The sequence below is a fragment of the Catharus ustulatus genome, chromosome 5 (assembly GCF_009819885.2).
Source record: "Catharus ustulatus isolate bCatUst1 chromosome 5, bCatUst1.pri.v2, whole genome shotgun sequence".
NCBI lineage: Eukaryota > Metazoa > Chordata > Aves > Passeriformes > Turdidae > Catharus > Catharus ustulatus.
The window spans coordinates 75,923,683-75,936,778 of NC_046225.1; the positions used below are offsets into that span (position 1 = coordinate 75,923,683).

General features: G+C 42.1%; 1 protein-coding gene across 1 annotated transcript in view; it reads right to left on the minus strand.

The window, feature by feature from the left end:
• EXOC6B (exocyst complex component 6B) overlaps positions 1-13,096 on the minus strand; it is a 287,927-nt gene that overhangs the window by 238,234 nt on the left and 36,597 nt on the right. The window contains 4 exon segments of the mRNA XM_033060798.1: positions 2,406-2,451; positions 2,525-2,615; positions 3,953-4,003; positions 11,504-11,669. Coding sequence (XP_032916689.1) covers positions 2,406-2,451; positions 2,525-2,615; positions 3,953-4,003; positions 11,504-11,669 — 354 coding nt within the window.

Consider the following 13,096-nt stretch of genomic DNA (forward strand, 5'->3'; position numbering starts at 1 on the left):
AGGTACAAGTTTAAATTTTAAAATAAGCCAGTGTCTAGGTTTATTTAGGTTCATTGATTTAATACACTAATTTCTGTTGTGAGATAGGATTAACCACTCACACACAGAAGTGTAAGTTTAAATTTAAAATAAGCGTGTCTAGATTTAGTTAGGTTTGTTATTTTATACTTAATTTTGTCTGTGAGATAGGATTAAGCCACTCACATATAGAGTATAAGTTAAATTTAAACTAAAGTGTCTAGATTTAGGTTAGTTTTTAATTTTAATATACTTAATTGTCTTTGTGAGATAGGATTAAGCTACTCACATATAGAGTATAAGTTAAATTTAAAATAATGTCTAGGTTTAGGTTCGTTAATTTAATACTTAATTCTTTGTGAAGATAGGATTAAGCCACTCACACACAAGGTAAGTTTAAAATTCAAAATAAGTGTCTAGATTTAGGTTAGGTTTGTATTTTAATATACTTAATTTGTGAGATAGGATTAAGCCACTCACACAGAGGTACAAGTTTAAATTTCAAAATAAGCAGTGTCTAGGTTTAATTAGGTTCATTAATTCTAATAATACTTTCTGTTGTGAGATAGGATTAAGCCACTCACATAGAGTGTAAGTTTAAATTTTAAACTAAGTGTCTAGATTAGTTTAGGTTTGTTGGCTTTAATATATTTTTTTTTAAAAACAGTTTTAGATTCCAGTTTTAAAATCCAGAGTTTTAATCCAGTTTTAATTTTAGATACCATTTTTAGGTACCAGTTTTAAAACCCAGTTTTATGTTATTTTTTTTTTTTTTTTACTTTTATTTTTATTTCAATCTGGGTGTAAATCCCAGATCCCTTCTCCACGTGGGAACACCCAAAGGGGATGGATCATTTCATCCCAAAATCAATCATTTATACATTTAAAAATGGAATCCCATGGACAAAGAATTCCTCATTATTTTTGGTCATACCCAACTCAATTTGATTTTCCTTTGTGCATAAAAGCAAATTTCAGACACCAAATGGGAGACTGAGCTGGGAAATTCATTTTTCTCATTCTCCCTTTCCCTTTGGAAAGTGGGAATCCATATATTATTTATTTAATATTTGCTCCTATCTTATCTATTTTAAATTAAATAATTATTTCTTTGCATGTTAATATATGTTTATATGTTAAAAGAAACACCAGGAAGCATTAAGAGGGTTTAATAACATATATAATATATATAAATATTTATATGTTTTTATATATTGTTATTTAATATTTGGTTGTATTTTATATATTTAAAATTAAATAATATTTTTTATATGTTAATAATTACCATAAATACTATATATAAATACTTCTATATTATATATATTCACTAATATTTGATTGTACTGTATATTTAAAATCTTAAAATTATTTCTTTCTAGATCAATAATTACTATAGATAATATTATAAAGTAAATACAAGAAAATTAATAATTAAATGTAGTAAATTAAATAATGATAAAATAATATGAATAATAATAAAATAAAATAATGAAATAGGAATAATTAAATAAAATAATGAAATAATAGAAATAATTAAATAAAATAATAATAAAATTATAGAAATAATATAATATAATAAAATAATAGAAATAATAAAATTAAATAATGAAATAATAGAAATTATTAAATAAAATAATAATAAAATAATAGAAATAATAAAGTCATGATGAAATTACAGAAATAATAATAAAATAAAATAATAAAATAATAGAAATAATAATAAAATAAAATAATGAAATAATAGAAATAATTAAATAATAATAAATAAATAATAGTAATAAAGTATGATGAAATTATATAAATAATAATAATAAAATAATAGAAATAAAGTCATGATGAAATTATAGAAATAATAATAAAATAAAATAATGAAATAATAGAAATAATAATAAAATAAAATAATGAAATAATAGAAATAATAAATAATAATAAAATAATAGAAATAATAAAGTAATGATGAAATTATATAAATAATATATAATATATATAGAAATAATAAAAATATAATGATGATAATGATGATGATGATAATGATGATGATGATAATGATGATGATGATAATGATGATGATGATAATGATGATGATGATAATGATGATGATGATAATGAATAAATATTAGAATAAACAATAAATCTCAGTCACTTTGAGGGGGAATTAAGAGAATTTCAGCTGACACATCCATGGATAATCCTGGAATTCCAGTTGGAATTCTGAGCGAGAAAAACTCTTTGGCCATAAAAAACCAATGAACACCACTGAAACCTGACATTTATATCTCACTGAACAGCCAAAACCCAAGGGACTGAACCTGGCACTGCTGAGCTCCTGCAATTCCCAACCCCAATCAACTCCTTGGACCCTCCTGACCAACCCAGCCCAGCTTTACCTCTTGGATTTCATCTGCTCCCGCAGCTTGCTGTACATCTCCAGCACTGGGGAAGGAAAACAAACAGCTCAGAGACAGCAGATCCCAAAAGGAGCAGAAATTGAGGAATTGGGGCTCACCAGGCAGGCACAGGGTGAGTTTATCCACCGTGGCTGAGATGTTCCTCTGCTGCAGCCGGCACTGCCGCAGCTCCTCCAGGGCCACCAGCAGCTGGGAAAGGGAAAAAAAAACTCCTGGAGTGTTCTCAGTGCATGGCACAGCCTTGGCTTTGCACAATTATTGAAATAAATTCTGTGTGGGTAATGTTAAAATAGATTTTCTGTGTGGGTATAGGGGTTATTTTAAAGGTAGTATGATTAAACTACCTGCTTAATTAACATAACAGCCTGTAAATGTGTGATAAACCTGGATTTATCAGGGTGGGGCTCCAGGAGAAATCCTGGGATGGGGACAAGGGGAAAACGGGGACAGGGAAAACAAGGATCCAAGGTCAGGTTGGACAGGGAATTCTCACATCCCAAAGCTAAAGGATTATTAATTGTTCAGACTCAAAGAGAAATCCTGGGATGTGGAAATGGAAAAAACCCAAGGATACAAGGAGGGAATTCTCACATCCCAGAGCTTACAGGGATTTCTCAGGGGTCAGATTCCAAGAGAAAATTCTGGGATGGGGACAAGGGGAAAATAAGGACACAGGGACAGGTTGGACAAGGAATTCTCACATCTCAAAAGTCACAGGATTTCTCAGGGTTGAGGCTCCAAGAGAAAACTCTGGGATGTGGAAAGGGAAAACAAGGATCCAAGGTCAGGTTGGACAGGGAATTCTCACATCCCAGAGCTAACAGGGATTTTTAGGTGCTCAGACTCCAAGAGAAATCCTGGGGATGTGGAAAAGGGGAAAAACAAGGATACAAGAAGGGAATTCTCACATCCCAAAGCTAAAATGGCTTTCTAGGGCTGAGGATCCAGGACAAAATTCTGGGATGTGGAAAAGGAAAAAAAGGACACAGGGACAGCTGGACAGGGAATTCTCCTCATTCCAAGCTAAAATGGATTTCTCAGTGCTCAGATTCCAGGAGAAATCCTGGGATGTGGAAAAGGAAAAACCAAGGACACAAGGAGGGAATTCTCACATCCCAAAGCTAAAATGGATTATTCAGTGCTCAGATTCCAGGAGAAAATTCTGGGATGTGGAAAAAAGGAAAACAGGGATACAGGACAGGTTGGACAGGAATTCTCAGTGCTCAGACTTCAGGAGAAATCCCAGGATATGGAAAAGGACTAAACAAGGACACAAGGTCAGGTTGGACAGGGAATTCTCACATCCCAAAGCTAACATGGATTATTAATTGTTCAGATTCCAAAAGAAATCCTGGGATGTGGAAACGAAAAAAAAACAAGGATCCAAGGAGGGAATTCTCACATCCCAAAGCTAACAGGGATTTTTTAGCGCTCAGGCTCCAGCAGAAATCCCAGGGATGTGACAAGGCCAAGGCCAAGGCAAGGAGGCAGGGCAGGGATTGTCCCTCCCTGCATCCCTCACTCACCTCCTTCCCCTCGTTCTGCTGCAGTTTGCGGTTGGTGTCGGTCACTTGGTTCTGTGGGAATTTGGGAAAAGCACATCCCATAAATCAGGACAATGTTCTCCCCACCCAAACCAACTGGCCATAAACAGCCCTCCCACCCCATGGAAAAGCTGTTCATGGCTGAGCTAACAGTCACTGCCACCGGGGACAAATCCAGGGATTTTCCTCTTTGCCACTGGAAAGGAATGAGCAGGAATTCATTCAGAGGCATGGGAGCCTCAAAATGCTGGAGTTTCCATGGATCCAGTTTGGAAAAATCCAGTTTTCACCTGAGTGGGGGAGGAATTAATTCCCTATCACCAAATAAATTCCGTTTAGATTCTAACTCCTTCATATCCCAGCAGGAAAGGTTCATTCACCAGGAGCTTTCCCTAGAAATATTTGTTTATATTTATAGAAATCCTTATAAAAATTCCTTTGGGATCTTCATCTCCTTCTGGATGGGTCCCTGCTCCTGCCTGGTTAAGATTATTTTTATGTACCTGATTTTAAAAAAAAAAATCTTTTTTTTTTCTGGATTATCCCACCAAGCTGGGGCTCAGAGCAGGAAAATTTCCCACTTGGCAAACCTGAGGATTCCCTGGAGTGGGAAGAGCCCACAAGAGAACAAAGGGGATTTTGGGGTCAATCAGGATGGAAAATCAGGAGTTCTCCCATTATTCAGCCAGAAGTGGGAAAAGGATTTGGGGAATTCTCCTGAGTTCAGGCAGGGAAGGTTTGGAAACCCTGGCACAGCTGCAAAAACCAACACAAACTTCCAAAGCCCCATTCCCAGCTCCACATCTCCAGCAATTCAGCCAATTCCAAGGGAATTCCAGCAGGTTCTGAGATTTCCAGGCCATAAAACCCCTTTTTTCCCCTCCCAAATCTCCTCCTGCAGCTCCTAAAGCTGGAAATGTTCATGTTATACAAAATCCCTGTGAAATGTTTCAGGACTGATCCAGGCTCTGCCCCATTTTAGGAACAAAAATTTGTTCCCTGTTTTCCAGAGTTCTGCTCCTTCAGGATGCAAAACCTTTCCAGGAGCTGGAAACAGAACCCTCAGAGAACTTCCAGGAGTGGGAGATCTCCCAAATCCACCCCAGAGCTTTGCTTCCCTTGGAATAACCATGGAAAGGAGGAAAGAACAGCACATGGGACTGGAGAATTCTCCAACAGGGTGGGGATGGAAGAGCTCCAAGGAGGATTGGGAAGGGAAAAATCCATCCTGGAGGAGAAATTCATGGGGAGCTGGGAAGGGGATGGAGAATTCCTGAGGGAGCTGGGAAAGGGGCTGGAGAATTCCTGAGGGAGCTGGGAAGGGAATGGAGAATCCCTGAGGGAGCTGGGAGGGCTCAGCCTGGAGAAAAGGAGGCTCAGGGGGCCCTTGTGGCTCTGCACAACTCCCTGCCAGGAGGGGACACCGGGGGGATTTGGGATCTGGGAACAGGGACAGGACACAGGGAACAGCTCAGGGTGGAAATTCGGGAATTTTTCCATAGAAAGGGGGGTCAGGGGTTGGAATTGGGGAATTTCTCCATGGAAAAAGCTGTCCAGAATTGGAAGGAGCTGCCCAAAGAAGCAGTGGAGCCTCCTCCATCCCTGGAAGGATCCAGCCCTTTGGATGTGGTTCCCAAAACCACCTGGGAATTTGGTTCAGAGGGAACACGGTGCTGGCTGGACTTGAACAACTTTTCCAATCTCAACAACTCCATGACCCCACAATCCCACCCTGTTTGAGCTCACCAGCTCAGACAGGAGGAGAATTTGGAATCCAGGATCCAAAAGAACCTGGACAAGCACAACGCAGCTCCCACCAGGAAGGTTTGTGGTGCTTCCCCCCAATCCCCAGCCCTGGTGCTTTTTAAACTCCAGGATGGAAGAGAGGAGTGATCCCAGATTTCCCCTGCAGCATCTGCCTCCCCTGGCTGCAGTAGCTGCAGCTCTGCTGGCTGCCTGCCCTCCCCAAAACCTGCTCATTTCCTCCAGGATGTGCGCAGCCTTTCCGAGCAGGAGCCCGCCACCTCCCCTGGAGATTATCAGATTTGCTCAGATCCCCAAAATCCCACCAGGAAAAAGGAACCCGTGTTGGGTAATTTAAAACCACTCCTAAAACCAGGCTGGGGCTGCAGGGAAATTGCAGAGCAATCCCAGCTCCAGGGAAAAGCAGCACAGAGCGAGCCCTGCACGCTCCAGGATTTGGGGGCAGGGGTTGGGTTTGGGATCCCTGCAGCCCCAGGATGGATGGAGGCTGGAATCATTATTACACAGACCCCATGCAGCTAAACCAGGCTTTGCAGGGCTGGGGTTGGCTAAGCCAGGCTTTGCAGGGCTGGGGTTGGCTAAGCCAGCTTTGCAGGGCTGGGGTTTTGCTAAGCCAGGCCAGACGTGCAGAGGGGGATGCAGCTGTCAGGGGAGGGGTGAGGGAGCACCCCAGGGATTTGAAATTTCTGAATTTATCAGCTCTGCAGAACAGCAAAAGGTTTTGCAGTTTCATATTCACTCCTGGAATTCCAGGGTGTTCTGGTTTTTTCCTGATATTTTTAATGGATGGTGGCAATCCCACCCTCAGCCCTGATTTTGGGAATTTCTGGCTCCTAAATCTGAATTTCCTCCCAATCCAAGAGTTCAGTTTGGAGTGAGGGTTATGGAGCTGAGCTCAGGTCAGATATCAGGGACAGAGAGGATTCCAGGCAGCTTTGGGGAGAAAAATGGGAATGGGCAGAGAGAAAGGAAAAATGGGAATGGGCAGAGAGAAGGGAAAAATGGGAATGGGCAGAGAGAAAGGAAAAATGGGAATGGGCAGAGAAAGGAAAATGGGAATGGGCAGAGAGAAAGGAAAAATGGGAATGGGCAGAGAAAGGACACACGGGACTCGCTGCAGCCCCTGCAGGGCTCTCTCTCTGTCCCAGCACAGGGGACAATGACACTGCCCTGGCCCTGTCACATCCCAGCTGCCTCTTGCCCACCTGGGCACTCCTGCCCAGTTCCAGGAGATCAAATTCCCAACCCAGGGAAGCTCAGGACAGAAATCTCAGCGCTCAGGCTGTGCTCAGGCTCTGCTGCATTCGGGCCCTGGGGCTGGGGGACACAGAGCCACACCAGGGGACACCAGGGGACACTGCAGCCACTCCAGGGGACACTGAGCCACTCCAGAGGACACACCAGGGGACATAGGAGCCACTCCAGGGGACACATGAACCACACCAGGGGACACACCAGGGGACAGAGGAGCCACACCAGGGGACACAGAGCCACACCAGGGGACACCAGGGGACACTGCAGCCACACCAGGGATACCAGGGGACACAGGAGCCACACCAGGGGACACCAGGGGACACAAGAGCCACTCCAGGGGGCACTGCAGCCACTCCAGGGGAAACCAGGGGACACAGGAACCACTCCAGGGGACACCAGGGGACACTGGAGCCACACCAGGGGACACCAGGGGACACTGCAGCCACACCAGGGACAGGAGGAGCCACACACACTGCAGCCACTCCAGGGGACACCAGGTGATACAGGAGCACTCCAGGGGACACTGTAGCCACGTCAGGGGACACCATGAGCCACACCAGGGGACACCAGGTGACACTGCAGCCACTCCAGGGACACTGCAGCCACTCCAGGGGACACTGGAGCCACACCAGGGGAAACCAGGGGACACCATGAGCCACACCGGGGACACAGGAGCCACATCAGGGGACACCAGGTGACACTAGAGCCACAGCAGGGACACTGCAGCCATGCCAGGGGACACCAGGTGACACAGGAGCCACCCCAGGTGACAGTGACACCTCAGAGCCAGCAGGGCTGTCCCCAGGACAGCAGAGCCAGCAGCACACGAGAGCAGCAGGGACGTTCCCGCTGTTCCCTGCCGGGTTCCAAGCCCAGCCTAAGGCACAAAACTCGAGACTAAACGCAGGAAAAGCTGGGCTGGAAGCAAAGCCAGGCTCAGCACTGGATGCACAGATGATGATTCCCCAGGGAAAAGCCTCACAAAGGGGCTCAGGCCCGGCTCAGGCTCTCAGCTAGCCTGGCTTTGCCATGTGCTGTTTATGGATGGTGGAAATCAATGCTGAGGGGACAGGCAGGGACTTCACAGGGAGCCACCAACAAAGGGGCTGCTGGCACAGCGGGGGCAGCTCCCAGCAAACAAACAACGTGCGAGGCTTGGCTGCCAACAATGCCCTGGAAAAATTCAACATTGGGGAAAAAATTAAATAAATAAATAAATAAAAGGGACTTATTGCATGGTGATTCCAATGGATTTTCATCTGGAGTTTTTTAATTTCTCTGGAATTTTTCTATTCCATCTGGAATTTTTCCTATTTCTCTGGAATTCCTTCTACATTTCCCTCTGGAATTCCTTCTAGATTTCATCTGGAATTTTTCTAATTTCTCTGGAATTTTTCTACTCCATCTGAAATTTTCCTATTTTCTCAGAATTTCTTCTATGTTTTCTTCTGGAATTTTTTCTACACTTAATTTCTCTGGAATTCCTTCTTCATTTTCCTCTGGAATTCCTTCTCTATTTCATCTGGAATTTTTCCTTTCTATTTCTCTGGAATTTCTCTATTCCATCTGGAATTTTTCCTATTTTTTTCTGGAATTCTTCTACTTCATCTGGAATTTTTCCTATTTTCTCTGGATTTTTTCTATTTCATCTGGAATTTTTTCTATTTTCTCTGGAATTTTCCTATTCCAGCTGAAATTTTTCTATTTTCTCTGGAATTTTTCTATTCCATCTGGAATTTTTCCTATTTTCTCAAGATTTTTTCTATTTCATCTAGAATTTTTCCTCTTTTCTCTGGAAATTTTCTATTCCATCTGGAATTTTTTCTATTTCTCAGGAATTTTCCTGTTCCATCTGGAATTTTTTCTATTTTCTCTGGAATTCTTCTATTTCATTAGGAGTTTTTCTACTTTCTCTGGAATTCTACTTCATCTGGAATTTTTCTAACTTCTCTGGAATTCTTCTATTTCATCTGGAATTGTTCTAATTTCATCCAGAATTTATCTAATTTTCTGGAATTCTTCTATTTCATCTGGAATTCTTCTATATTCCATCTGGAATTTTTCCTCTTTTCTCAGGAATTTTTCTATTTCATCTAGAATTTTTCCTCTTTTCTCTGGAATTTTTCTATTCCATCTGGAATTTTTTTCTATTTTCTCAGGAATTTTTCCTGTTCCATCTGGAATTTTTTCTATTTTCTCTGGAATTTTCCTATTCCAGCTGAAATTTTTCTATTTTCTCTGGAATTTTTCTATTCCATCTGGAATTTTTTCTATTTTCTCAGGAATTTTCCTGTTCCATCTGGAATTTTTTCTATTTTCTCTGGAATTCTTCTATTTCATTAGGAGTTTTTCTACTTTCTCTGGAATTCTACCTCATCTGGAATTTTTCTAACTTCTCTGGAATTCTTCTATTTCATCTGGAATTGTTCTAATTTCATCCAGAATTTATCTAATTTCTCTGGAATTCTTCTATATTTCCATCTGGAATTTTTCCTATTTTCTCAGGAATTTTTCTACTCCATCTGGAATTTTTCAATTTTCTCAGGAATTTTTCTATTCCATCTGGGAATTTTTTCTATTTTCTCAGGAATTTTTCTATTTAAAGTCACAGAGCTCAGCCTGAAACCCCCAGCCCAGCTGACCCCAAACTCCTCCTGCCCCCTTTTCCTGAAACTTCTCCATTTTCCTTCCCTCCCCATTCTCATCCCAGAGATTTTTCCACCCATTTCTGGCCACTTTTCCAAGGTCTGGGTAAATCCCACCTTTCTGCACAGATTTCAAGATTTATTTTAGCTCAGGAATTGGGATAAGATCCATGAGGAAAAGCAACTTTTCCTACTGAAAACAGGTTTTGGGTTTCTTGGTGCTTTTAATGCACCACACTGGTCCAGTTTGGCCAAATAATCGTTGAGGTTTTGATGAGCGTTGCTCCAGGAGGAATTAAAATTTTTTTTTATTAGAAATAGAAAAAAATAGGAAAAATAGCAAAAAAAAAATAGAAAAAGGAAATGTAGAAATGGAAACACAGAGGGGAAAAAACAGGAAAAAAAAAATAAAAAACCCAGAAAAGTAAAAAGAAAAAAAAAAAGAAAAAATCAGAAAAGAACAAAAAACAAAACAAAAAAAAAAATCCAAAAAAAAACCAAAACAAAAAAAAAACCAGAAAAATCCCAGAAAAAAAAAGAAAAAAAACAAAAAAAAAAAACAGAAAAAAAACCCCGGGAAAAAAAAAAAAAAAGGAAAAATTCAGAAAAAAAAACCCAGAAAAAAGAAAAGAAACCCAAAAAAATAAAACAGAAAGAAAACCAAAAAAAAAAAACCAAAAAAGCCCAAAAATACCCAGAAAAAAACCAGAAAACACAAAACAGAAAAAAAGAACAGATAAAAACCAGAAAAATAGAAAAAATAGAGAAAAGCAAGAATAGAAAAAAAACAGAAAAATAGAAAAAAAACCTAGAAAAAAACACCCCAAAAAATACAAGAAAGATTGAAAAAATAGAAAAGTGGAAAATAGAAATAGAATTTCAATAGAACCTTAAACTAAAATGTGAACAGAAACATTCTGGGTAAAAGCAGAGAACTCTGCTGTGGTTCCAGAGAACTCCTGAGCTGGGGCCCCAAACCAAACCAAACCCAACCCAAAACTCAACACAACACAAACCCAACCCAACCAAAGCAAACCAAACTCAATCCAATCCAGATGAAATCCAACCCAACTGAAACCAAACTAACTCAAACCAAACTCAACCCAACCAAAACCCAACGCAACCCAACCAAAGGAAACCAACCTCAACCCAACTCAAACCAAACCCTACCCAAGCAAACCAAACTCAACCCAACCCAAATGAAACCAAACCAAACCCAACCCCAACCAAACCAAACTCAACCCAACCCAAAACCCAACCAAAACCAAACTCAACCCAACCCAAAACCCAACCAAAACCCAACCCAACACCCAACCAAAACCCAATCCAACCAAAACCAAACCCAACTCAAAACCCAACCCAACCAAACTCAACCCAACCAAAACCCAACCCAAAACTCAACCAAAACCAAAATCCAACCCAACACCCAACCAAAACCCAATCCAACCATAAACAAAACCCAACCCAAACCCAACCAAAACCAAAGCAAACCAAACTCAACCCAACCAAAACCCACCCCGAAGTAAACCCAACCAAACCAAAACCCAACCCAAGGCAAACCAAACCCAACCCAAAACCCAACCCAAAGCAAACCCAACCAAAACCCAACGCATCCCAAACAAAGCAAACCCAACCCAACACAAAACCCAACCCAACCCCAACCCAATGCAAACCCAACCCAACCAAAACCCAAGCAAAACCAAAACCCAACCCAACGCAACCCAACCAAAGCAAACCCAACCCAACCATAAACAAAACCCAACCAAAAGCAAAACCCAACCCAAACCCAACCCAACCCAACCCAAAACCCAGCCCAACCCAACACAAAACCCAGCCCAACCCAACACCCAACCCAACCCGTGCTGCTCACCTTGAGTTTCTGGGCCTCGGCGCGGACCTTGAGCAGCTCGGTGATGGAGTCCACGAAGCCCTGGTAGTGGAAGTTGCAGAGCTTCTCGATCTCCCGGTCGTGGTTGCGGATCCGCGCCTCCAGCTTCTCCATGAAGCGCCCGTGCTCCTCCCCATCGTACACCGACCTGTGGGGAACATGGGAGACAGGGATGTGACCCCAAATGGGACCCCAAAAACTGCTCTGGAGCTCTGAGTGCTCCTCCCCATCGTACACCGACCTGTGGGGACACGGGGATGAGAGTTCCCAGCTGTGACCCCAAAATTCAACCCCAAAAACTGCTCTGGAGCTCAGAATGCTCCTCCCCATTGTACACCAACCTGTGGGGACACGGGGCTGTGATCCCAAAAACTCCTCTGGACACAGAGCTGTGATCCCAAATGGGACCCCAAAAACTCCTCTGGACACAGGGCTGGGACCCCAACTGGGACCCCAAAAACTCCTCTGGACACAGGGTTCAGCACTCCCAGACATGACCACCAAAACAGGACCTCAAAAACTCCTCAGGACACACAGCTCAGCATTGCCAGCCATGACCAACAGGATCTACCAGGAATATCCAAAATGTGACACCAAAAATTCCTCCAGACACACAGCTCAGAATTCCCAGCTATGACCCTCAAAATGGGACCCCAAAAACTCCTCTGGAGCTCAAAGTTTCCAGCTGTGACAGTCAGGAGTTACCAAGAACATCCAAAATGTGACCCCAAAAACACCAGCTCAGCATTCCCAGCCCTGACCACCAGGATTTACCAGGAATATCCAAAATCCAACCCCAAAAACACCAGCTCAACACTCCCAGCTCTAACCCTAGGATTTACCAGGATTTACCAGGAATATCCAAACCCTGACCCCAAAAACTCCTCTGGAGCTCAGAGTTTCCAGCTGGGACAGTCAGGAGTTACCAGGAACATCCAAAATGTGACACCAAAAACGCCAGCTCAGCATTCCCAGCCCTCCTGCCAAGATCCAACAGGAATATCCAAAATCCAACCCCAAAAACTCCTCCAGACACAGAGCTCAGCATTCCCAGCTTTCCTGCCAGGATCCAACAGGAATATCCAAATTCTGACTCCAAAAACCCTCCTGGGACAAAGGCACAGCTCCTAAACCAGGCACCAAACTGGGTTTAAAATGTTTCTATCCCAAGTCTTTTCTCTTTCCCACCCATTTTGGTGCTCCCTGAGAGACCAAACAGCCCAAACCAGACCTGAAATGTTTCTATTCCAACTTTTTTTTTTTCCTTTTCCCACCAATTTCATGTTTCCTGAGAAACCAGAACAATCCAACAGCACCTGAAATGTTTCTATTCCATTTTTTTCCCATCTTGGTGTTTCCTGAGAGACAAACCAAACTCCAAATGTTTCTATTCCAATTTTATTTTTTTTCCTTTTCCCAACAATTTCATGTTGGAACAGCCCAGGAGCACCTGGAACAAAGTTTTGCCTTTGAGCTGAAATCCCTCCTGGAGTATCCCCTACAAAGCAGAGGGACAGAATTCCAGGGTGTTCTCCTGGTTTTTTCAGATATTTTTAATGGATGGTGGCAATCCCA